The sequence below is a fragment of the Pocillopora verrucosa genome, chromosome 7 (assembly GCF_036669915.1).
Source record: "Pocillopora verrucosa isolate sample1 chromosome 7, ASM3666991v2, whole genome shotgun sequence".
Lineage (NCBI taxonomy): Eukaryota > Metazoa > Cnidaria > Anthozoa > Scleractinia > Pocilloporidae > Pocillopora > Pocillopora verrucosa.
This window is the reverse complement of record NC_089318.1, coordinates 25119383-25145967: the sequence shown is the minus strand read 5'-3', so window position 1 is coordinate 25145967 and position 26585 is coordinate 25119383. Positions and strand designations below refer to the sequence as shown.

The window sequence follows — 26585 nt, the reverse complement described above, 5'->3', positions numbered from 1 at the left end:
ATTACTATAGTATAATTGTTCCGATGATTAGTCTCAGGGATTATTCAACAATATTCATTGAGCCTGCGGCGAATAATTGTTAATCATGACACGTAATACCCCGCAACTGGACATGCTTGATTAGAGCTTAAGAAGGCGTAAATTCGGCCAAGTTCCTTCTCAGGATTGTTAAGGACCGAGACCATGGTTTCGTCAATGAGGGATATATTATACAGAAAAATTATTTATATAAACCAAGAGGTTACCAAAATGAATGAAACTGCGAGACTCGTTGCAGTTTTCTTTATTTTGACTTATAAGGAGATATACTCGTGGCTCCTTTGTATTTAAAACTGCTGGAAAACGTTCTATATTTGTGAAACAAAAAAATGTCTGGTTAAGAAATTACTAAGTGATGGACCGGCTACAAGCACATCATTTCTTTTTTCCGACTTCAATGTGGGAAATCCTGAGAGAGCACATCACACCCTCTCGGATGGCTGATTCACACACAGCTGGATTCGCCTTAATCTTGTTCGCTCGTGGGTTACACCACATGAAAATAACAAAAAAAAAAAAAAAAAAGACGAGAAGTTGGGGTAACGTGATAAAGAGCGAGGTGACATAAAAATGAAAACTTTCACCCCAAAAATTTTAATTATTACGAATTCTTGATCATGTATGAAAATGAAACTTCGCCAGCGTTACCATTTATTTATTTATTTATTTTTTTGGAAGCTTTGCAAACATCGTTCGACCTCCTCAAAAATTACTATTAATTTTTTCTTCAACAATTTAAACTACTCATCCAAAAGGTGATTTGTCGTATTTCGCGGTTTGGTCGGAATTCGGTTTTGGCGGGAATTCTCTCTGCGCAATGACGAACTACATTAGCTCATGTGTTTACTTCGGAAGGTAAACATTTAGGCTCTGAAAATGCTAATGGTTGCATAGAATCCTGCTCCGAACAACGCGGAGAATACCACGCCTGTCTAACAAGAGAAATTTCCTTATATTCCCTTTAAAATTAAACAGCAACAGATTATTTTATGTCAGCAATACATTTACAGATATTTTTTAATTCCTCCATAGTTTTGTGATATCTGAAGGTTTTTCCAGTTTTATTTCGGTTTCAAATGCTCCTATAATCTGGCAGCAAAGTCTCTCGATGGCCTACAAGATGCGAGAACCAGCGCTTGGTTCTCCACTTACTTTTGATGTGTAAGCAGATTATTGTTCTCGATAGCCAGAAGGCCGATGCAAAGATAAATATACAGCTCCTAAAATACCATCTTATTCAGAAAATTCTGGATCATAATAAATTACAAATGAAAAAGGAAGACTTTTCTCAAAACACATTTTGTCACGGGTTAGTGGCTTCCGGTCATTCATGATTATTTAGCTCTCTTCAGAAGAATATTTGTGGAATATACTGTTCGCTGGAGCCTTTTTCACACTTTGGAAAAACGCACTGATAACTCTGATTCACGAGAGCTATGGAAAATTCGCTAGAAAATACGTAAACCAAATGAAATCTTACTCTCGCTCTAATTAGTTGATAGTTATGTTTAGATGATCGTATGTAAACGTGTTTCTTTGCATAATAGGCTGCGGGATTTTGGAAGAACTCGTGACAGTTGTGCAAACCCTTGACTGCGTTTTGAGTTTGTAAAATGCGCCGTACAACTCGAAGATTCAACAACCTCGTTTCACGGGAAACCCACAGGCATTACACTGCTGTCCGTATCCGGAGAGTGGGGAATTTTTTAAGCAAAATCCCATCACAACAGCATGAGGGAGAAAACTTTGAAATTCTCACTCTTTCGTTTTATCTAAGTATCAGAGACAAGTTGGTTTCCGCCTTTCTTTTTGTATTATTTTCATTTAAGTATCCTTTTTTGTTTCGTGAGGATGTTTTCAAGCGCAGTAAAATTCTATTCTATTTTATTTCCAGCTATGGCGGAGAGTAAACTTCGGACAACGGGAGAAGGACTGGATTTGAACAATGAGATTCGGGTCACAGGTGAGAGAGAGCCATAGAAAAACACTGCTACATGGTCATTTTGAAGCGGTTGTGATGTTTAGTGATGGAATAGTTAAGTACATCTTTAGTGGGCATTATCAAGAGTGGCAAGTCTGGGACTGGAAGTACAGCGGTAATCCGCATAAAGATTCAAAATGGCCGATGACATCACGGAAAAAGGAACTGAACACCAGTTTTGACCTAGCGCTTTTCAAACTCGGTCGTCATAATTTGAGCAATTCGCATGGACTATAAATGAATTTTTATGCATAATAATTCATTTTAATGAAGTTTTATTATTCATATTTTTGCGTTTTCTCTGGCAATAGTAATAATGTTTATCAAATGATCGAATTTCAGGGACAAACGAAAGGCAAGTGACATCAAATGACACCAAACTGGAGGTGTACGATGATCCATTAAGAGGTGAGAAATTAGATTATTTAAAAGACGCCTCGGTATGGTTTTTAACTAAGCACATTTTTATTAAATTTTTTTACCTATTCTGTGAATAACTTTTGAAACAGAAACTATATGTTCGAATTTCAAACTTTATCACCAGAACAAACACTGAATTTTTTTTTTTGCGTGGGTCACGAACAAGCTGTCAGTGCGAGGTGTACAATTTTATACATATACATGGAATGAAAATCATCATTAAATCTATTACCGCGAGAAATAAGAGAAAAATGTAATGAAAAAATTAGTATCGTACTCAGTATCAGGGAGGGATTTGAGTCAAAATCAAAGAAAATGTCGAGAATGCTTCTCATTTACACCACGTGCACTTTTGCAGTTGCATTATAAATTATGAATCACTACTCTTGCTAAAGATATCCTGATACAATTTAAAAACATTTGAGATAAAACACTTGCAAATAAGGTCGAGAGGAGACTGATCGTGGAAATCAAATGGACAATAACGTTTGCAAAAAGTTTTATCTGTTCTGCGTTCTTTCAAACACACCACACCATATATGGCCAGAGTTCCCGAATTTCATTGGTCTGGAGACCATTTGAAGTGATTCAAAACATCATCTTAGAGTTAACGGTTTATAAAACTTATAGATATCAGTGGGGTGAGGGTTAATGGTCGGCGGGCTCATGTATACAGTAACCGACTGTTCAAAAAGAACGAAAGGCCTGTAAAGGATAGGAATTAGAAAGGGGATCTAACGACATAAAAACGAAACCTTGTTAAAACGAAATCATTAATGTTAAACCGGTGTGTTTTCAGATATAGCAAGAGTATGTCTCGAGGAAGGTAACAAAGAATACAGACAGGAAGAACATCAAAGCGCGATAAACTCCTACTCGGAAGGTCTTCAAGTGAACTGCGAAGATATACGGCTGAACGCCAAGCTTTATAGCAACAGAGCAGCAGCTCATTTCCATTTGGGTAAGAATCTTTTTAAAACTACTAAATTCTTCAAGGAATGTACTCCGTGAAGTTAATGAATGTACATTCTGCACCCATTTTAAACGGGATTTTATCCTCGCCTGCTGTCTTCCCTGCCATTTTTGCATCCTTTTATCGTATGAATATTGAAATGAAACTTGCAACTTTAATATTTCATGTCGATCGCACACGTGGAAATTCTCCATTAGGATGAAATTCTCCTGCAAAGTTTCATCGCAATTGTGAGATATTCTTACCGTAAATTATGAAAAGTATACTTGCCAAATAAATTGCAAAGCAACTAATAAGAATATCGAAATTCACACACAGGTTCGAAGACCAACATCTCAGGACTGATGTTGTGCGGAGGTTTATCCGTTCTGTGGTTAAAATTAATTACGCGTCCAATTCACTCAGTATAACATCTTCCATTTCGAATTGTTGCGTCTCAGCCGGCTTACGATTATATCAAGCTAAAACGGAACAATTTAGTTTATGATGGTTACCCCTCAAAAAGTGCGTATCCTTAAATCAAGGTGGTAATCCTCTTAAGTGGCGTCATGTCCTCCCTAGCCAGTGGTTGTGACTCATATTGTGCTGACTCGACCACCGAAATAATGGCTCGGCCATCTGCCAACTTAAGAATCAATCACTTTTTTAAAAGACGAATTTTATGGAGAAAAAAGCAAGGAATCCTCTCAAAAGATGCCCGGAAAAGCAATCAAATATGAGCAAAGCACTTACAGGGTCATATAGTCTAAAGTGAAGAGAAGCTTTAGAAAAACCGAAATTCCTAGATCCGAGTAATCTACTCATATTTTATTCAAGTCTTCAAGGTTGCAAAGAACAATACTTTTTCCGAAACACATCGTTCCCAAAGGAGAATTAAAATAATTTGTAATACAGCACTCAGGAAATTCGGGTATGCGTCGGCTTATTCAGCATAAGAAGGCAACTCCAGCGATGGACTAATATGATACCAAGGAAGCGTAGAGCTGCTTCTTTGATAAGTAAACCACAAACTAAAAATCAATATGAGGAGAATTGCCCTGAGATGAACTCTGTGAGTTTCTTGTGATCATACCCAGTTGCCAAGTTTGAAATATCTAAAGGACAAGAAGCGAAAAACATGGAGTTTGACCACATTCTCTTAAATCTGGGTCAAATCTGGGTCAAAATGTGAACCTTATCTCCCCCAATTTTACCCGATAAAATGATTTTCTCCTGGTTTTAACTAAGGCCAAGTCTAGGACAGGTATAAAGACGGATACGTAAATTGGCACGTGATGACGACTGACACTTAGTTCCTGAATTCCTTAGGAAACTACGAAGAATGTCTCAATGATGCAACAGTTTCTGTTCAGTTGGAACCCAATTTAATCAAAGCTATTAAGAAAGGTGGGTGTTGCAGTCAAAATTCATCAAACCACTTTGCTGTGGTTTCTTCAAGAGAATTGTATGGATTACGGCAGCTGACTGTACCTCGGGTATCAACAATAACTGGTCCGTAAATGTTTGCTATGTAGATAAAAAGTGCAAGTTAAGGTCAGTGAGCTATAAATGAAAATTAAACCAGTAATGGTTCATTTACACCAAAGATTAAACATGTTTGAAGTCGTTTTGTTAAATACAGTTTAGATTTTTTCTTCATAGAATTAGTATAAACCGGTGTTAGTCGACTTCACATATAACATATTGAAAATGCAAATAAGCGATTGTATGAATTCTATGGAAAATTCAGTTTTTCAGTCCTCTCTTTCCGGTTTTCATTCAGTTAAACCCGGTTTGACTAAAAATGTTTTGCTGATGTGAATGGGTTGTGAGACGATTTTCTGGCTACTTTTATATGTGGATAGTAATTAATTAGATACCTCACGTCATTACCTTCTCAGCCGCCAGTGCTTGCGTGGAGCTTTGCTTGTACAAAGAAGCAAGGAGCTGGCTACATATGGGATTGGCCGTATCCTTTAACGAGTGTTTCAAACGTTATACGCAAAGAAATGCAAGCAGTTTTCACTAACACCAAGCTGAGCAGTTAAAAGAAACTAAAATATTTTCAGTTATTCCAAAACATTTCATTTGACAGAAGGGGCATTTTATCTAATTCGCAGAACGCCCCTCATCAGTGTCTCTCTAAGAATATCAGCAGGACGCCCAAACCAAACAATGATTACGCCTAGTGAGCTTGTTAACACTTATATTAATATTCACTCTGGTAAGAAAATATTTAAAATAGGAAATCGTCAAAAGAAATCCACTTTCGACAGGTATGTCCTTTTCTAAGGTTTGTTTAAGGAATAGCGCATGTTTTTTAGGGGTATTTGAGAAAAACACCGCGAGAGCGATGTTCCAAAATTCTGCAAAATACCACGAGCTTCCATTAAAAGAACGTCCAGTGACGCTGACATTAACCCCAAACTGTCTGACTTATAGTCGGAGTCGTCATTCTTTCTGAGATAAAAACTTCTTCAGATTCACATCAATTTCCTTGGCTTCGAAGCTCATAATATCCAGACGGATCCGTTTTTCTTCAGCCCACGTCGTCCGAACTGTTGGCCACATAAAGGTCTTTTTTTTTGGTGTTTACATTTGCTGCATTTTCTATAAATTCTTGAAGCTTTTCCGATTCACAATCTGGAAATATTTCAGCCATTGTTTCAAAATTAGAATCAGTATCATTTCAGTTAATGTAAAAATGCAAATTTTAAATGTAAGGTTCTAGGATTTGACTGACATACTTATTTTCTCAGCGATTCACATACATGAAATGTCTCAACTTATAGAATTGTACCTCTAATATTTTTATTTTTATTGAAATTTGTTCACATCCACTCATCAGTTATTTATTCTTAACCCATATAAGATTGAGAAGGATAAAAAACCTCTGCTTCACTTACTGAGCAAATCTCAAACATTAATAGAGAGCCACGAGTGTATTATGGGAAATGCCAAAGTCGACAGAGAAAAGACCGAAGAGGGAATCCGTTGTAACCTTCTAGGAATAGCTCATTATAATCATGGACAGTTCAAAACAGCAATCGATTACCATCAACGTCATCTAGAAATTGCTAAAGAAGTGGGAGACAAGGCCGGAGAGGGATATAGTTATGGCAATCTCGGCTGCGCTTATGATAGTCTAGGACAGTTCAAAACAGCAATCGATTACCATCAACGTCATCTAGAAATTGCTAAAGAAGTGGGAGACAAGGCCGGAGAGGGAAAGAGTTATGCCAATCTCGGCTGCGCTTATCGTGGTCTAGGACAGTTCAAAACAGCAATCGATTACCATCAACGTCATCTAGAAATTGCTAAAGAAGTGGGAGACAAGGCCGGAGAGGGAAAGAGTTATGCCAATCTCGGCTGCGCTTATGATAGTCTAGGACAGTTCAAAACAGCAATCGATTACCATCAACGTCATCTAGAAATTGCTAAAGAAGTGGGAGACAAGGCCGGAGAGGGAAAGAGTTATGCCAATCTCGGCTGCGCTTATCGTGGTCTAGGACAGTTCAAAACAGCAATCGATTACCATCAACGTGATCTAGAAATTGCTAAAGAAGTGGGAGACAAGGCCGGAGAGGGATACAGTTATGGCAATCTCGGCTGCGCTTATCGTGGTCTAGGACAGTTCAAAACAGCAATCGATTACCATCAACGTCGTCTAGAAATTGCTAAAGAAGTGGGAGACAAGGCCGGAGAGGGAAAGAGTTATGCCAATCTCGGCTGCGCTTATGATAGTCTAGGACAGTTCAAAACAGCAATCGATTACCATCAACGTCATCTAGAAATTGCTAAAGAAGTGGGAGACAAGGCCGGAGAGGGAAAGAGTTATGCCAATCTCGGCTGCGCTTATGATAGTCTAGGACAGTTCAAAACAGCAATCGATTACCATCAACGTCATCTAGAAATTGCTAAAGAAGTGGGAGACAAGGCCGGAGAGGGAAAGAGTTATGCCAATCTCGGCTGCGCTTATGATAGTCTAGGACAGTTCAAAACAGCAATCGATTACCATCAACGTCATCTAGAAATTGCTAAAGAAGTGGGAGACAAGGCCGGAGAGGGATACAGTTATGGCAATCTCGGCTGCACTTATCTTGGTCTAGGACAGTTCAAAACAGCAATCGATTACCATCAACGTGATCTAGAAATTGCTAAAGAAGTGGGAGACAAGGCCGGAGAGGGAAAGAGTTATGCCAATCTCGGCTGCGCTTATCGTGGTCTAGGACAGTTCAAAACAGCAATCGATTACCATCAACGTCATCTAGAAATTGCTAAAGAAGTGGGAGACAAGGCCAGAGAGAGAAAGAGTTATGCCAATCTCGGCTGCGCTTATGATAGTCTAGGACAGTTCAAAACAGCAATCGATTACCATCAACGTCATCTAGAAATTGCTAAAGAAGTGGGAGACAAGGCCGGAGAGGGAAAGAGTTATGCCAATCTCGGCTGCGCTTATGGTAGTCTAGGACAGTTCAAAACAGCAATCGATTACCATCAACGTCGTCTAGAAATTGCTAAAGAAGTGGGAGACAAGGCCGGAGAGGGATACAGTTATGCCAATCTCGGCTGCGCTTATCTTGGTCTAGGACAGTTCAAAACAGCAATCGATTACCATCGACGTGATCTAGAAATTGCTAAAGAAGTGGGAGACAAGGCCGGAGAGGGAAAGAGTTATGCCAATCTCGGCTGCGCTTATCTTGGTCTAGGACAGTTCAAAACAGCAATCGATTACCATCAACGTCATCTAGAAATTGCTAAAGAAGTGGGAGACAAGGCCGGAGAGGGATACAGTTATGGCAATCTCGGCTGCGCTTATGATAGTCTAGGACAGTTCAAAACAGCAATCGATTACCATCAACGTCATCTAGAAATTGCTAAAGAAGTGGGAGACAAGGCCGGAGAGGGAAAGAGTTATGCCAATCTCGGCTGCGCTTATCTTGGTCTAGGACAGTTCAAAACAGCAATCGATTACCATCAACGTCATCTAGAAATTGCTAAAGAAGTGGGAGACAAGGCCGGAGAGGGATACAGTTATGGCAATCTCGGCTGCGCTTATGATAGTCTAGGACAGTTCAAAACAGCAATCGATTACCATCAACGTCATCTAGAAATTGCTAAAGAAGTGGGAGACAAGGCCGGAGAGGGAAAGAGTTATGCCAATCTCGGCTGCGCTTATGGTAGTCTAGGACAGTTCAAAACAGCAATCGATTACCATCAACGTCATCTAGAAATTGCTAAAGAAGTGGGAGACAAGGCCGGAGAGGGAAAGAGTTATGCCAATCTCGGCTGCGCTTATGGTAGTCTAGGACAGTTCAAAACAGCAATCGATTACCATCAACGTCATCTAGAAATTGCTAAAGAAGTGGGAGACAAGGCCGGAGAGGGAAAGAGTTATGCCAATCTCGGCTGCGCTTATCGTGGTCTAGGACAGTTCAAAACAGCAATCGATTACCATCAACGTCATCTAGAAATTGCTAAAGAAGTGGGAGACAAGGCCGGAGAGGGAAAGAGTTATGCCAATCTCGGCTGCGCTTATGGTAGTCTAGGACAGTTCAAAACAGCAATCGATTACCATCAACGTCATCTAGAAATTGCTAAAGAAGTGGGAGACAAGGCCGGAGAGGGAAACAGTTATGGCAATCTCGGCTGCTCTTATGGTCTTCTGGGACAGTTCAGAACAGCAATCGATTACCATGAACGTCATCTAGAAATTGCGAAGGAAGTGGGAGACAAGGCCGGAGAGGCATCCTCACTCTGTTCTCTTGGAAGTTATTTTGAGTGCCAAGGAAATCTCAAGAGGGCTTCTGACTGCTTTCACTCTTCTGTAGAGGGGTTTGATAGTATCAGGAGCGGTCTGCGATTCAACGATCAGTGGAAGATTTCTTATCGTAATCAGCATAAAAGTGCATACACAGGCTTGTGGCGTATAAACCTAATTCAAAATGAATTTGTCAACGCTCTTCTTGCCGCAGAAAAAGGACGTGCTCAAGCTCTAAAAGATCTGCTAGAAGCAAAATATCAGCCCCGATATTCTTCAAGGAACAGCGTCTCGTTCCTTACCCTGAGTTTTGTTCCATTAGGTACGGTTTTCATAGCTATCAGTGGACCGTGCGTTTACTACTGGGTTTTCGTTAGCGACGATAATGTCCAGTTGAGAAAGGTACATGTCAACAATTATAAGTATCAGAGGGAATTGGAAGTTTTCATCCAGCAACTGAGCAGAACTGCCTTGAAGGAGATCGATTCAAGAGATGCTGTTAAATACGAAAATCCTTCCCATGACTCGCTGAAAGCGGAGGAAGCAGCGAATGATATGATTCAAATTGATGTAAGGAACTCGCAGTTAAGTGCTCTACAGAAGCTTTATGACATCATCGTTACTCCTATTGCTGATCTGATCGAAGGAAACGAGCTTACGGTTGTTCCTGAGGGACCATTTTGTCTTGTGCCTTACGCAGCATTGGAGGACTCGAAGTCAACTTATCTGAGTGATTTATTCAGAATCCGCGTGCTTCCGTCCCTGACGACCTTACAACTAATCAATGATTGCCCAGCTGAATTTCACCTGAAGAGCGGTGCATTGCTTGTTGGCGACCCATGTTTTGAAGAGATCATCTATCAAGGAAGGCGGTTGGTACAACTTCCGGGAGCAAGGAAAGAGGCGGAGATGATTGGACGAATCCTCAGTATTTCCCCTCTCATTGGAGAAATGGCAACAAAAGATGAAGTGTTAAAACGACTCTCATCAGTGGCTTTAGTACACATAGCAGCACATGGTAAAATGGAAACTGGTGAAGTTATACTGGCACCAAACACCACAAGAGAAACCCCTCAACCTCAAGAGAAGGACTATCTACTGACGATGAAAGATGTCATGGAGGCTGGGCTGCGGGCGCGACTGGTTGTTCTAAGCTGTTGTCACAGTGCTCGTGGGGAGGTCATGGCCGAGGGTGTGGTTGGCGTCGCCCGAGCATTCTTGGGTGCTGGCGCTAGAGCTGTTGTGGTAACCCTGTGGGCGATTGCAGACGAAGGAACCCTGGAGTTCATGAGTTTCTTCTACGATGCACTTGCTAAAGGCAAGAAGGCAAGTGAAGCTCTCAATCAGGCCATGAAGTGTTTGAGAAAATCCGAAACCTTCAAGGAGGTGAAGTACTGGGCACCATTTGTACTCATTGGTGATGACGTCACACTTGATTTCAACGACATCTAGTTGCTGATCCATGTAATTATTCTTTTCATAACATTTATGCATTGCAAAGTAACTTTAAATCCAAATTAGAGATACATATTTGATCATAAATGCTTTTTTTGTTATCTTGCTGTGTAAAGTTTGGGAGTTTCTTTTCTTCCCGAAGAAATTGAAATGCTTTTAAATTGAGTGGGCACAGACTTTTTCTTAGATAATTTGATAGGAATGAAAAACAGTTTTCTGCTATACTAATCGTTGGGCAGTTTATCGTTTCATGTCGTAAGGCCGAATGAAAAATTTTAGATGATCTCAACGATTCTCCCTGAATTATAATTTTTTTTACTTTTCAGTTGAGGCAGTGAGAATTGGAGCTGTATCATAGAAAAGACAGAACCCAAGAAAGTAAAAAGTTGCCCGCAAGCGTTCATATTTGGAGCAGAAACCACAAGGCTACCTATAAAATCTCTGTAAGAGTCCTCTACTGAGAGCAGGAGAAGCGAAAGAGCCTTCAAGAGCCCATATGGATCTCTGTTTTTGCAAAAGTTGATTCTCCACGTCTTAAATGCTCTTATGAGCTATAAGGATTTTGGACACGCAGAAGAAAAAAGACTTTGCATTTTTTTATTTTTAATGAACTGTTCGAACTAGCTTAAAAGTAATTTTTTTAAATTAGTGATGTATTGAAATCATCATCACATTTTTTTATCTAAAATGAACGAGGTTGTTATCTGTAAACAAGTTTTAGGTGTTATATTTACGTTCAAGTTGAAACACCTTGAAAACGTATTCCCAAAATGTTTTTGCAATTTTTTTTTCACAATCGGTTTTTGCCTTAAGGTTTATATAAAGTATTGCAGCCACATGCGTGTGTAAATATTTCCATAAACGTTGAAAAATAATTGGTCGTTTGATTGTTAAATTAGCTTAGTTACAGTCGAATGGAAATTTCAATTAACTTTTGGAGGAATTTTTTCTAGTTTTAATTAGTTTTTGTGTCACGAACATCAGATTTTTTCAATCGGTTTTTGCCCTAAGGTTTACATAAAGCTATTAAAGCCATATGTTTTTGTAAAGATTTCCATAGAACTTGAAAAATAATTGGTCGTTTGATTGTTCGATTATCTTAGTTTCAGTCCAATGGAAATTTTAATTAACTTTTGGAGGAATTAGACCTAGTTATAATTAGTTCGTGTCAAGAACATCAGATTTGTTGGAATTAAAATGGCACAATTTTTTAAGACCTGTATTTAATCCTAGTATTACCGATACTACGACAGATTTTTCCTACGCGTTTGAATGCTATAAAGTGTTCATAAACACTCTGTTTAAGCGAATTTTCCAATTGCAAACCGAGAGGCTGGTCGGACAAGCAGGTTCACTGATTTGGCTCAAATTTTGCATGTAGACTCGGCTAGGGGTTCTAACGCTAAATGGATATTTTAAGATTGAACGGTCATTAGGAGCCCCTCCAGGACACGGTTGTAAAGGCGCTGGTCAAGACGCTTGCAAAGGCGCTTGTTAAGGCACTTGACAACACCACACTTTAATGAATGCACCAATTCTCATTACTTGTAGTAGGAAGTCTTCGGGTGTGATTGGTTCCTTTAAGAAAACTCATGGCAATCCAAACCCATGACTCAAAAAAGTCAACAGGAAGTCTATTTGAGGAACACGTGGGAGAAATTCAAGTTTGAAATGTGGGGACATCTTCTGTGCTAGAGATATACCCAAAAACCGATAACTTTCTACCCACAAAACCAAAGAACACTTTTCTCGTCAATCAAAAACCGTCCTTTCCCGAAAATCTAAATAAAAAAAAAATAAATATGAAGCGTAAATAACATGAACAGAAAGTATTCTATGATTTTCTTACAGACAGTTTTATTTTCAAAAAGTTCTGACATCAGAAGATTTCCTTCACGCTATATGGTGTTCAAGATCTGATTACAATTCTGTTTTTCGCTCTATCTTCAACAGCTCAACCTCAAATACCAATGTAGCGCCCCCTGAAAAGATAAAATAATTGGCGTACATTCATTTTAAGTTGCGTTTTGAGGAAAAAAGTTCATGCCGGAATATGATTGAAGAAGCCCTTCATGTATCCCACAAGGAAAGAACCCCTTACACTTTAACTGGCCTAACATCAGTATGGGTATTTTCGACACTGTTCACTCGACATTTCCTAGGGTGTTAAAAGGAAAAATTTTGTTTAACAATCAAAAGCTTCTTTAGTTGGTGATTTCCTTTATTCTTGTGACCTTAATGTCTGACTCAGGGCTGATATTATTTAACAATTATTCACAAAAGTGGATGCAAATAATTGTTTTAGCAGGTACCGCACAGATACCAAACATTTAGTTTGTTTCTTTCAATAAACCAAAAAATGGTCAGAAATTAAACTCTTGACGTGCTGTGTCATCAGCTGCTGGAAGGTGATTAGTACTTGCTATTCACTTCCAAATAGCCAATCAGTGCGTGTGAAAAGTACTATTCACCTGTGTGGTATATACTAAAGGGAGATATTAGCTGCTGGTAACTTCTAGGGGTCAAAGTGTTAAGGGATTTTTATTTGCCACTTTACAATTGCTCATAGACCACTTGGTTTGTTGCCCTGACTGTTTTGCATTGTCATGGCTACTTCAAATTTCTCTGGTGACCTTAGGTTAAATACATAGTTTAAGAGTGTAATGAGACAAAATGAATTATGAGCAATTAATACTTCAAAATAATTCCTTAAATAAGATAGTTGTAGTTTTGTGGTTTTTCCTTTTTTGTCAGATTATGTGCAAACTTGCAGGCTGTGAGGAGAGACTAGCAGAGTGTTGATGAACAAATCTGTGGGGGAAGTGGGTGGGGTGGCTTTGACGCCATGCTTCAAAATCAAATCTTTCCAGATTTCACAATTTCAGAGGTTGGTATCAATATCTTCGGTGTTCATGTAATGCTCTGACTCAGCATTGTCTCTGTTGACCACAAGCTGTTTACTCACCTGGGATCTTAGGGGGAGCTCCTCTGTCCCCATAACCTGCACAAAAGAAAGAAAATTCCTCTTAGTATAGTAAAAACAGCTGAAAATTATTTTAATAAGAATATGACTGGTAGAATTCTTGCATAATTCAGCTTGCTCGTATGTAACAGATAAATTATATCTACATAAGCTTGCATTTCAAGCAAGGTAAGTTGCCCCATTATCAATCCTACTAGTATCTACTGGCAACAATTCTTACTCACTGCATTGGACGTAAATTATATACTTAAATATCAGAGCAGGGACTTACCAAGGTCTGATGGGATTACAAGTTTCCTCTTTTCTCCTTCACACATACTAAAAACAACACGAAAAAAAAAAGTTTCAATCAACAATAACAACAACAAGTTTATTTATACCTTGAGTAAGTAACAGCAAAATGTTAAAACAGAAAAGCTGGTAGCTGGACACCAAAAATAACTAAAGTAACTATACCATATGTCAGTCAGCCTGTTCTCGTCATACCCTAAGACACATATGATCATAACAAGAGAACGTCACTGTTGCCTATTCTTCCCTTTCCTCCTCAGCTCTTCACAGCTCACCCTATTCTCTTGAATCTTTTTTTTCATTGGCCATTGTTAGTTGCTGTACTAATCAAGTGCCCATTTAACAGTGTAAGATTATACTTTGTAGGCTAAAACAATACCAAATCAAATGACAACCCTTTGGTTTAACTCTACTGACTAGAAATATTTCATTTTTTTCATAGTTATTGAAATTTTTGCAATAACTGTATTTTCAAGTTGTCAACTAATCAACTGATGCTTTTCAAGATTGCATAAAAAATACTTCCAAAGAGGTTGGTTTTCATGTTTTGTAATTTAATGTCCATAAGTAATTAAACAGGTTAGACCGCAAGTGTAAATAGAATTTTATGTTGCTGCTAGTTCCACATTTGCTGAATGGTTTGAAGCCAGTTTATCAATAACTGTTCAGGTTCTCTTCAGCCTTAGCCTTAGGAAGAGAGAGCAAAAAAATGTCAATTTTATAGACCCCCAATGCATCTATACCTGCCATGTTGTGTGGACTATGCTTGACACTTCATGCTTGCACACTGAACATTGAATCACTAGCCAGAAATTCTCTTACACCAGACTACTAAATCCAGACCACTTATCCATAACTCATATGCACTAGCACTTTTACTACAAAATTCACCCCAGCTTTAACAAAATTAAGATAAGGAACAACAAGGTTCAAAAGCTTGCTTTTCACAGTTTACTTTTCTTGTATAGTTCGGTACAGTTCTGGAAAAGTTTGAGGAAGTAGTTTGAAAATGTAAGTAATGTGGAGAGAGGAATTTATTGTGTATAAATAAGACTTAAAAACAAATGATGAATGGTCTATAGTTGTAACTTACTTTAATAGTCCTTGATCCCATCCTGTAACAAAAATTAAATCATGACTTATTAAATAGTAAAAACACTTCTAATATAACCAAATATCTTACATTATTATTCAACTGCTCTCAGAGAGTACAAATAATGCACAAATTGAGTACAAATATCATGTGAAATTGCACAGCTGTTTGGACAGTTGGTTATTTTAAAATGTAATCCAACAAGAACATTACAAGACCTGTCCCAAACCACTCCTCTATTTGCTTTGTTTTCCCTGCCTTATAACAAATGACTATAAAATAAAACAGTTGGGTAAAAAAAAACATATGAGATGTTTGAGGAACTAAGTTAACTATAAACATTCTGAAACCTAAAGTTTATCAAACCATTAAACCCAATGCTTGTTAATAAATTAAAGTAATAGATCCCCATAAGCTTGTGATGTTCAAATGTTTCTTGCCTTCTCCCCACTTCCCACATGGGGCAATTAATTGGTAAACCAGTAGAAAGTGCAATCACTTGCTTAAATGCATAATATCATGGCAAACTACAAATATCAGCCCGTTTTGCACATAGTCATGTATGCTATATCACAAGTATCCACCTTTGATAACTTGTCCCACTCCTAATGTAAACACGAATGGTTCTCCTCAAGGGATACTGCTGTCAAATTGTGTCCCGTCCCTCAGAGTACCCTAAAAATCACATAAATTTAAACACACAGACCAAATCAACACAACTCAAGTTTGAAGGAAACCTTTTCAAGTTGTTACCTTTCTCTTGCAGCTAATTCAAATTAACTAATTTTGGGTTATGAATGGAAAAAATTTTAAAAATTCTGTATCCGCTGATTGAGTTCAATTTCTTCATTATAATTGGTTTACAAGTCATGTTACCTGAGGAAACCATTTTCTCACAAGGAGTTCAGGACGAAACATTGCATTAAATTATTTCCCTCGTCTTTGATAAATATCTTTAAATACCCTGTAAATGAACCATGCAAGCATAAACAAGACCCTGTCTGTAATGCATGTTTGACAGAAGTCTATTCAACAAAAAAAGGAGTAAAAGTTCACAATATTAAGTGTGACACTGTTGAAAATTAAGTGAAACATACTGCTGTTAAATTAGTGAAGTCAATTTATGCCTGGTATATAGTTTATCTCACTGGGCCTTTTAAACCAGCCAAGAATCAAACCAACACGAAAAAGTGAATTTCCCTTCCTCACTGTCATGCAACTAATTCATTTTACAACATAGCTAGTAAATTTGTCTGATCAAATTCAATTGCATGAGTTTGCTTCATATTCCTATTGTGCACGCTCGTGACGTCAGCAAACAAATCCCTCAGAGAATTTTGTATTCAATCAGAAAATAAAGTTCATTTACACGCATGAATTCACCTGTCAGTTTTTTGACCAATCTAAGACATGATTGTTTACAGCGTAACAAAATGTTTTCTTGAAACAAAATTATCAACGTGCTGAAGCATAGCAGAGGGAATCTTAACCCTTTTACAACATTTAAACCATGTGTCTGTGGTCTTTGAAAAAAATTTACTCATGCTTATTTATTCCAAACTGCAGGAGAAAAATTGTGATTACATATTAATAATATACATGAAAAAATACGAGAAAGCTTATAATAATTATGCAGAAGCAAAGCATGCACATCAAGTGCAAAAATAATTTATTCAAAGCCTGCAAATGACATTGTACGTTTGGTAAAAACAACCACATACAATCAAAACAATAATATGCAATGGTATTTTCCCATCTTTAAGGCGCAAAAAAAATTCAAAGTCCAGCTAAACATTTCAAGGAATTGTTTAGTCTGGTTTGTTACTTCTTTGCACCGAATTAACCCTCTTCTGCATTGAATCACCTATAGGCTGCATTTACCTTAACCAATCGCAACTGAGTAACTTTTTCATGTATCTTATTATTGCATGTAATGTAACAGTAATGTGTGAACCTTCCTTGGTTCCTAATGCGTGTCCACTGACCTACAACCATGCAAGATTTTAGGGGACTCCAAGGAGACAAAAGTAAGTTTTGAGTGGGATTTTTGAGAGGATATTCTAAAAATTATCCTTTTGAGACACATTCAAACTGGCTCTTTCCCGTACTCATCGGATGGAAAATATTGGCTCTCAATCATGATGCACGGACTTCCCACTCAGTCATTAAGTAAGTATTATGATCTGTCAAATATTTTTGCCATTCACAGCTGTTTACAGCCAATCAAATCAGAGAAATGACATTTTCACGTGTGGAGAAAACGTTTTGTCCAATCACAAAGAACCTGTCAGAAGTACTGGGTTTTCAATGAGAGAAACCCCGTATTTGTTTACAAAATTTATCATGAGAAAAGACCAAACTCAATGCTGACCACCAGGGCCCTTTCCTATCTTAGTATCAACTATTTAAAGGATTCTGGTAGATGTTGGTTTAAGGCAAGTGCAATGGGGGTGAACAAAGCTGGACTTGATGAGAGGTGACAGCTCATGAACCATAGCACAAGAAAGACACCACTTCAATAGTAGATACACATAACTGACATATTTGAGAGAAGCATGTCAAGCATTGAGGTATGATTGTCAGTTTGCTTTTCATTACTAGCAAACAGCTTATTTCTATCAGCTTTGAAAACTTCTCTATCTTCAATTAAAAAAAAAAAAAAGCATTTCCCATGAACATTTAAACATTAAAGACATAAGCAACCAGCAACAGGTTTTTCCACTATATTGGGAGCAGGGAGAAATGAAACATAACATAACATTCCTTTTTTTGCTACATTTTGAACAATTTTAATCATTACAATATAATGAAATCCCCCATTTTAACCCTTTTAGTCCCACTAGTGATCTAGAGAGAATTTCTCCTTACACCATCAGTACATTATCAAACAGACAAGTAATGAGAATAAGGAAAAATATCAATTAGGGGATAATCGGTTGATCCAATTCCAAATCCTCCAACCTAACAGCACATAAATTGTTTGGCAGACAGTAAGGAGAATTACTGATGAGATCTTCAGAGTTAAAGGGTTATGTAATCATATGCACCAGAAAGGCAGCAAATAAATGTAACATACTCCAGTAAAGTGTTCTTATTTACAATGAAGTTTCAAACTCATTAAAGTTAAGTTGACTTAAAGATTCAGATTTTAGTTTAAGAAATGTGTAATATCTCTTTACATGGGTTAAAAGAGAATGCCATTTATGAATTTTAAAATAGTAAATGCCAAAAACTTTAAGATGGATTTATTTATTATCTATTCAACGAGATTTTACTCATTAGCTGGCACACAAAGATATAAAAGACCCTTTGTAAAAAAAACACAGAGCAATAAAATTAAAGATTCAGGAGAAGCATATGACATCAACTAGTTTACTGATGTTCTCACCTGAATTCAGTCTGGAAGGAGAACTCTGCAACACTTCTGTTTTATCTACTCACACTTGAATTAAAACATAAAATTTAATTATTTGCAGGCAGGTTAAGGAGGAAATTAAAGAAATGGATATATGTTACATAAAAAGAAATCCCTTAATATAAAAGTAAGGCAGAAGTATACTACCTACGTGTCTTTGCTTCTGAATACAGCTTTAATAGGTATCTTTAAAAGGCAATCCCTTGCAAAATGGCTTTTGGAATTCCTAGGAATTCCTAGGAATAAAGGTGTGAATTTTCACGGTAAATTTGGACTGGGAATTCCTAGGAATTCCTAGGAATTCCCAACCATAACAACTCTGGTTCTAAAAACCTAGAAATTCCTAGAAATTCACAGAAATTCCCAGAAATTCCAAGTTTAAAGCCAACAGGACTTGGAATTCCTAGGAACTGCAACTCAGAGAACCAATGACTTTCCCTGAAAAGCTGTAAATCTAAAAAATTCCTAGGAATTTCTGGGAATTTTTAGGAATGTTTAAGAATTACTGGGAATTTTAAGCAAAAATTTGAGGCTAATGATATAAAATAAATACTTTAAATTAAAAAAACCCAGCTAGAGTTCAAGTATTTAATGAAATTTATTTAGAAGCTTAATTAAGGCTTTCATGTAAAATATTTTTGATTAATTATTAACATCAATGTGTGGTAATATTAGGATGAAATTTGATTTATTTTTCTTTTCTTGAAAACTTCATACGGATTAATCCTCAATTACAGCTATTCATATAAAATAGATCTAATCAATCATTAAATTTGGTTTGACACAAATTGTGAATAAAATCTGTTGATTCTTTTCCATAAAATACAATATCTTAAGTTATATTTGAAAACCAAGCACTCTTGGGAGTGAAGGGGCTAATTACAGACAAATAAAATTGATTTTTTGATTAAAATCTTGTTGTAACTGTAACAATAAATTAGAATGAAGTTATCCTAAACTGAAAACTTAGCTGCTGTTTGTACTGTTTGTATTTTTTTTCCTGGGCTCACAATGGGTTGGCCTTGAATGAGGTTGTCTACAAGAACCTTGACCATTTTGTATCTGGATTCCTTGACATCTGAATTTGAAAAAAAAATAATGTATTAAAATATGTATATTTAAAGCTCAGACCAGGCTTTTAAGATGGCTATGAGGAAAAGGGCATTCATTGGATTCTCAAATTGAGAAATCTCTGTTTTATTGAGTGACTTTTATTTTGGAGTTAGTACATCTCTCTCATGGATTTTACTAAAAAAGGGCTGAATACATTATTTTGTTTTTACCAAGGAGGGCTTCTTTATGTACTAAGGTTTGTTTAATAACAGTTCCTATTATGAATCTTGAATGTTCCCAAACGTGACTAAAGGAATCTTGAAACCTTACAGATAGGTTTCTTTCATTGTAATTCACAAGCTTAAGAAACTGCGGCATGCAAGTGACCGATTCGATTCTCAGAATTATTCTAGTTTCAGTTGCGCCGAGCGTTATGTAAGCTTAATTCAACCCACTACATCTATTCTTTTATAAGATTTTAATCACGTAACGAATATCGCAATTTTTACTCACCACAAACTTTCAAAATCGTAGCTTTACAGATGGCCACTCGGTCCTTGTTTGTACCAGTCAATATGTCAACTGTTGTCCCTTCTTTTAACTCCACGGCGCCAACGACTTTCTTTTCTTTTACAACACTCACGCTATTCTCGTTTTCCCACTGAACCACAATAAAAGCTATCTTTAGAAATGTTATATAAAGCAAAACAGTTGAGAAAAGCGATCAACCGATGAAAAGTACATTCAAAGATGAGCGCCAAATGGAGTCTTCTTTGTTTCCGATCACGGGCATGATCACGTGGATCTTTTAGGACTTGTAATTGGCTAGCAAAGTGAATCCGCTGGATTGGCGATTGCAGTGTTAAGAGAAGCGCACAACTTTAATCTGACTTCTCCGACCGGTTCTCTGCTTCTAAAAGATGGTACCTTGGTGATATAAATAATGATGTGAGCTCACTCTATGTAGAAATAATCGACAAGAATCGATCGTATTACAAATGCACGATTTGTGGCCGAAAGTTGTTGAGGAAACAAAGACTCGAAACTCACTTGAGTTGTGTTAATGGCAAAGGTGAGAAATAACACAAGCCAATCACAGTTTTGAATGCGACTACAAATCGTCTTTTACCCTCATATTTATAAAAGAAGGATACCACATTCGGAAGTATAAGAGATACATAGATGATCCCAGTGTACCAGTACCTAAATCTACAAAGCTTGACCGTAGCAAGCGTTCAGCAACACGTTCCAACACCGCCATCTCGATTCCTCAGTCAGTCGTTTCCACTGAACTTAAAGCAGTATTGACAACAGAGTTGAGTGCGTCTTACAAAGGAGAAACATTTGTACAAGAGACAGAAGTAGCTATATGCGATTACAGAGGTGCGTTGGAACTCTGGTCCACAAATAGTTATGCACTGCCCGAAGTATAAAACAATTTTGTTGATAGCTGACAGACAGAGAAGAACAACAAGTAAACTTAAGAGCTGTTATTATTGAAGTGTGACAAGCACTTTTCATTTTTATATAAAGAAGGACTTGTAATATGCACCAAAAATAAAAGATGTAATATTTTTTGGGAGATCCAGTGATTGGGACATTTAAGAAATTAAGTTATGAAAGGAAACTTGGTTGGTACTTCTCACTACTAACAAGTCTTGTTGACAAATATTTTCAGATCAGAGTTTCAAATAAAGTAAATTGAAGACGTCATTTAAAAGGTGTTTTTTCTCAAAGGGAACATTGACTACCTCTGTCTTGTCTGCATGCCAAATGTTTGCAAAGTGTGTGGATGATCCACAAGTATTGGAACTCTTACAAAAATGTTTTGTAAGAATAAAAACAGCAAAACAAATTACAGCAATTAGTCATGAAAATAGAGCAAAAAACTGAAAAAAAAAGGCAACAATAATCATGAAAAAAGAAAGATTAATTAGGTGTTGAATTTGTTTGTCTAAGGCATGAAATTTCTACTAAAAGTATTGTCAACAAAAAGTCTCTGACAGCATTTGAGGCAACTGAGCTTGACTGTTCCAAGGTTTTCTAACAAAGAAAACCAGTAATGTAGGTTAGGGAAGTAAGATAACAATGTAATTATTGTTAATTATTGTGGAAGTTGGCAATTTCCATTTAACATAACTGACAGCTGGTTCATCAGAAAATCCATATTAATGTAAAGATTTAATAAAACTTACTTTGAATAATAAATTTCATGATTTTTAAGTTATAAACATGTACATGTATGTATATCTCTTGGTAAGTTTTGTATAGCATACCCCATGGGGGGTAGGAACATTTATTGTTTTTTCTTTTTCGGTCCTCAGTCATATCCAAGCCCTTCTCAGTCTTTTCTTTCGCCATATTTTGCAGAAAAGATGCCGCTGTCATGTACAACTTTCAATCATTCCACAAACACACAAAGGACTACAATGTCTTTCTAAACTATTGAAATGGGCTCATGATTTTAATCAGCGTTGAACTTTTATTCTCTTCCAAATCCCTCGGTGAACTATTTCCAACCTCCTTTACTGTCCATTTAATGTTATCTGTTCTGTAACCTTTAGGACACCTGAAGCCTAAAACAAATCCCCTTTTCGGGTGGTATGTCCCCTTACCATGTTTGCCACAGGAGGGTGTCCTCTTCCCATGGGACGAAAGGTAATGGCAATTCATGATTACTTCACTGTTAAAGGTTTGATTCGTAAGCATTTGCGTCCTTCCCAAGGGCCAGTTATTATTTACAGATGTTGAGAGTGTATTGATCCAAGTTCAATATCATTGTCGTTATCATTAAATTGACACTGCAAACATGTTTTATATGAGTGAGTTGTGGCAACATTATTTGAACAAACCTTGCCGGTTAGCATCAGGAATAAAGTCACGCCAAAGGACCAACAGTCCACAGAGTAAGTATAAGACTCTCCCATGATCATCTGTAACACAGATTGAGTGCAGTTCATTAGCATTGCAAAAAGTGTTTTAACAATTCAACTGCATGAGCCTGATTTGAAATATCAATGTATTAACAAGGGCGTGGTCAGGGTCTTCTGGCAGGGGGTCCTTCTACTCTCTTTTTGTCGGAACTGAGGGCGGAGAGGCATTACAAAATATTACTATCATAATTTGTCAAATTTTTGTGAAAAATAGAGAGGTTACATACCCCTTTGTTGCTGAGAAAATTGTTGGATCTCGTTTGACAATGCCTTGACTTAAGATTGGCCTTAGTGGAAGATTATAGGAATACATTTTACCCTCAGCGTAAGAGGAAAAGAAAGAAGAACTTTCTTAAAAATCTAACGAGAAGGTAAATAAATAGTGAGGAAAAACACCAGAAATTTGAACAAAGACTTTTCAAGAAAGAAGAACTTTCTTAAAAATCTAACGAGAAGGTAAATAAATAGTGAGGAAAAACACCAGAAATTTGAACAAAGACTTTTCAGTATAATCTGCTACAATGCCTTATACCTCAGGCGCCATATATGAATAAGTTCCACATTCTTCAGTGATTGTAAAGGCGACAACTTCGCTCAGACCGAAGTCTGACAACTTCAGGTGGCCATTTGAGTTTACCAGAATATTTTCCGGTTTTGGATCTCGGATGAAATAGGTTGGAAAAAACTTCTTTCACTCATTTTTAGTGTACATCACTTTACATCAGGGCAAACCAGACTTACATCAATTTTTCTGTTATAATGGAAAATCTTCTACCTGTTCTCTCTAGATTCCAATCCAATACAGCTCATGTCAATTGTGGCGCCACGATTTCAAAAACAAGCCCTTTCTCGTTTTCTCACTAAGATTCGTCGTCCACCACTGGTGCATTATATTTTAGCCAATTTGCACCAAGTTAGCTTGTTTGACAGGGAAGGTAAGTTAATCGACATTGGAATTAAGCCGGAATGAACGAGAAGATATTTTTGTATCCTAGAAACAATTGAAAAGAAATGGGTGTATGCCGGCTGTTTTATCTTCTCTAAACTATGAAGTATCTTTATCATTCCCATAATCCTTCTCGTTCCTATAATTCTTGTCGTCAGTCTTATTGTTATCGTTGTCGCTGTCATTTTCTCTATCGTTACTGGTATCGTTATCAATATCGTCTGTGTTGTTTGACAAAGGTCTCCAAGACACTGGGTAAAAAGCAAATTTTTCCTTCGAAATGAGACATTACTGAGTGCGTTATGCCACAAACATACCTGTGGATGACTTTTTTTGAATTCAAATATTTTAATCTTAGGCCGATGTCGACGGCGTAAAACCTGAAATACCAGACGCTGTCGTATGAATACATTTAATTGACTTTCTACGTTGTAATCTCGGTCTTAGTCGAAAGAAAATAAGCAACTGCAAGTCTGCAAACTTAAGACTGAATGCATTGACAGCGGCATAGAAAAAGCCTACATTTTGGTAAAGAATTAATGAGCATGAGTGACAATTAGGAAAACAACCTTAAATACTCCTGGGATGCTTAGCTTTTTTTCCTTCACAAGGCGTAAAATTTATGTTCATTCAAAACTTACCTGGCGCGTTCTTCACTCAGTTTTCCTCCCTCCCCTCGAAGAACTCCAGCGAAGTCCCTGCCGGGCAAAAACTCCAGCGCTAATGCTGTTTGTGTGAGCTGTGAAAAAAACATATTCTACTTAGTGTATTGACTCAGCATTACAGCTGTTTCAATTAATGCTTTATGTTTTATGATTCTTTCTCACTGGATGTTAATTGAAATCAATTTACCCTAACTCCTCCCTTATACTTTGTTGACGACGACTGATTCCCCCCTCCCTTAAATCTTTTGCCCCCCCCCCCCTTAAAAAAAACCGGCTCCTTAACAATAACTAGCTATTTGTTAATAAACAAAAACTGACTGCAACAGTGGCAGGCTCAACTTGCGTTGAGTCTGAAACAAAGAAGTCCTCACCACGCTCCACTGGTACGATGTGCAAAGTTACATAAAAAACGTTTCTTAAATACATGCATCGCTCTGACGAAGGGCTAACGCTCGAAGTGTCAGCTTTAGTCTAGCTTTTTTACCCTTTACGGTGGCTAATTTAAGTTGTTAACACTAAATTACCTCTTAAATACATACTTTGATGGTAAATGCCCAGCATAACTGCGTAACGCAGGAGCTCCCAGCCAAGCGGAGGAGGATGAGTGTTTCTTTCAACACCATCAATTTTTTTGCTTCATTCTTCTTAAAGGTTTTTACTGCGTAATATCCATGGGTTTTTCGGCAATAATATTGCGAGACCTGAAGTATGAGGAGGATAGCCAAGCGTTAAAGAGTCTATTTAACAATACTTTGAACAGTTTGTTGCGACATTAATTCAACCGTTAATGTAACTGTTAATTCAACCACGGTTAGGCAACTCCTTGGCTGCATTCTGTAAATTGGCAGCTGGTCTTCCGGTGAACGGGGAAATTTTTATGCAATTTTTTTTTTAAACATTTGTCTCGTTGTTTTGAGTTGTTCCTCAAGGTATCAGATTATGTACTTATAGACTGAGTCGGTGGGTGTAGTATACTAGGACAGCGGTTGTTTATGTAAAAGTATACATCCGGGAAAGTGTGAGCGCGGGAAGATTATAAAAGAAACGTGTACTGTGTGTACTGTTGTTGTTCGCCTTCGTGGCTGCCTTTTGTGGCATACTTCTTCATTTTTAGACACTACAAATTGGCGACGAGGATGGCGAATTCAGTAGAAAGGGCGCTTCCACCTCTAGATTTAACAGGGTCTTCCTCTCAGGTCGCGGAACGATGGCGACAGTGGAAACGATCGTATCAGTATTACATCGATGGCAAGGGAATTACGAATCCTTCTCGGAAAACAGCTCAGTTACTTCATTTAGCAGGTATGGAAGTACAAGATATTTACGAAGATATTCCAGATCCTGGACCACTGAATGCTAACGAGGATAATGAGTATGTGGTGTGTCTGCGAAAGTTGGATGCTCATTTCCGAGCCGAGGACAATGTACCGTACGAGCGTCATGTCTTTCGTCAACTTACGCCGACAAAGGGAGAGACCGCCGATAAGTTCATGGTTCGTTTACGTAAACAAGCTCGTCATTGTAATTTTGGTCCAACTTTGGAAGAAAATTTACGGGATCAATTGATTGAAAAGTTGCCTAATGTTGAGCTAAAGAAGAAGCTATTGGAAGTCGTTAATATTACTCTGCAAGCAGCAATGGATAAAGTTCGAAAGTGGGAAGCCTCACACGAGCAGGCAGGTCAAATGGTCATGCCAAACCAAGAACCTGGAGCAGGTACTCATGCAGTTGAAGAACGTCCTGGGCGTGGAGACAAAGGGAAAAGCGTTTGCTTCAACTGTGGTAAAGAAGGTCATTTTGCCCAAAGTACAAATTGTCCCGCCCGAGGTCGCAAGTGCAGCAAGTGTGGTAAATATGGTCATTATGCCAGCTGTTGCAAAGGGGGAAGGAACTCGAAGCCTGGAAAACAAGGTAACAACCAACAACGGGGAGGCAGACAGCAGCGTCATGGTAAGGGGAGACAGGCAAATCATGTTGAGGGTCATTGTAACGAGTCAGGTGAGGATGACAGTTTTGCTTTTACTATAGAAGAACAGACATGTGCTATGTCAAATTCCTCTGAACCCGTTATCTCAGTGAAGATTGGTGGAATCAGCAGAGATGTGTTGATTGATTCAGGTTCTGCAAGTAACCTTATTAGTAAAGATACACTGCAGGAACTTAAGTATCAGGGGCTCAAGATTGAATTAAAACCTTGTCTGAAGAGATTGTATGCTTATGGGGGTCGAGAGCTTAAAATTGAGGGCCAGTTTCAGACAGAAGTTTCCGTACCCAAAGCAAAGGTTGTGGCAGATTTCATTGTTGTTGAATCCGGGCGTTGTTTGCTGGGATATTCGTCCGCCACAGATCTTGGAATCCTTCGTGTGGATCTCTCGGAAACTCTTGGGACAGGAGACTGTAACACTGTTGATGGTACCTTCGTGGGAGGACTCAAAGCAAAATACCCCAGTGTATTCCAGGGAATTGGAAAGCTTAAAGATTATCAGTTGAAGCTACACATTGACCCCAGTGTAACTCCAGTCGTTCAAAAAATGCGACGAGTACCTTTTTCTGTAAAGGACAAAGTAACTGCCAAGGTTAACGAACTCCTTGAAAAGG

At 37.8% G+C, this 26585-nt stretch overlaps 2 protein-coding genes across 2 annotated transcripts; one reads left to right on the top strand and one right to left on the bottom strand.

The window, feature by feature from the left end:
* Nucleotides 1-1935: 1935 nt before the first annotated feature.
* LOC136282648 (tetratricopeptide repeat protein 28-like) lies at nt 1936-10605 on the top strand. Its single transcript, XM_066170324.1, has 6 exons — nt 1936-2002; nt 2363-2428; nt 3240-3401; nt 4722-4799; nt 6323-6477; nt 6595-10605. Exons 1-6 carry the CDS (start codon nt 1936-1938, stop codon nt 10603-10605), a joined length of 4539 nt encoding a protein of 1512 aa, XP_066026421.1.
* A 1835-nt stretch (nt 10606-12440) lies between these two features.
* Nucleotides 12441-22920, bottom strand: LOC131775298 (peptidyl-prolyl cis-trans isomerase FKBP2). Its single transcript, XM_066170323.1, is given in 7 exon segments — nt 12441-12590; nt 13574-13609; nt 13863-13909; nt 14976-14997; nt 15560-15650; nt 22296-22376; nt 22909-22920. Coding segments are annotated over 7 exon segments (351 nt in total). The 3' UTR covers nt 12441-12528.
* Nucleotides 22921-26585: the final 3665 nt, after the last annotated feature.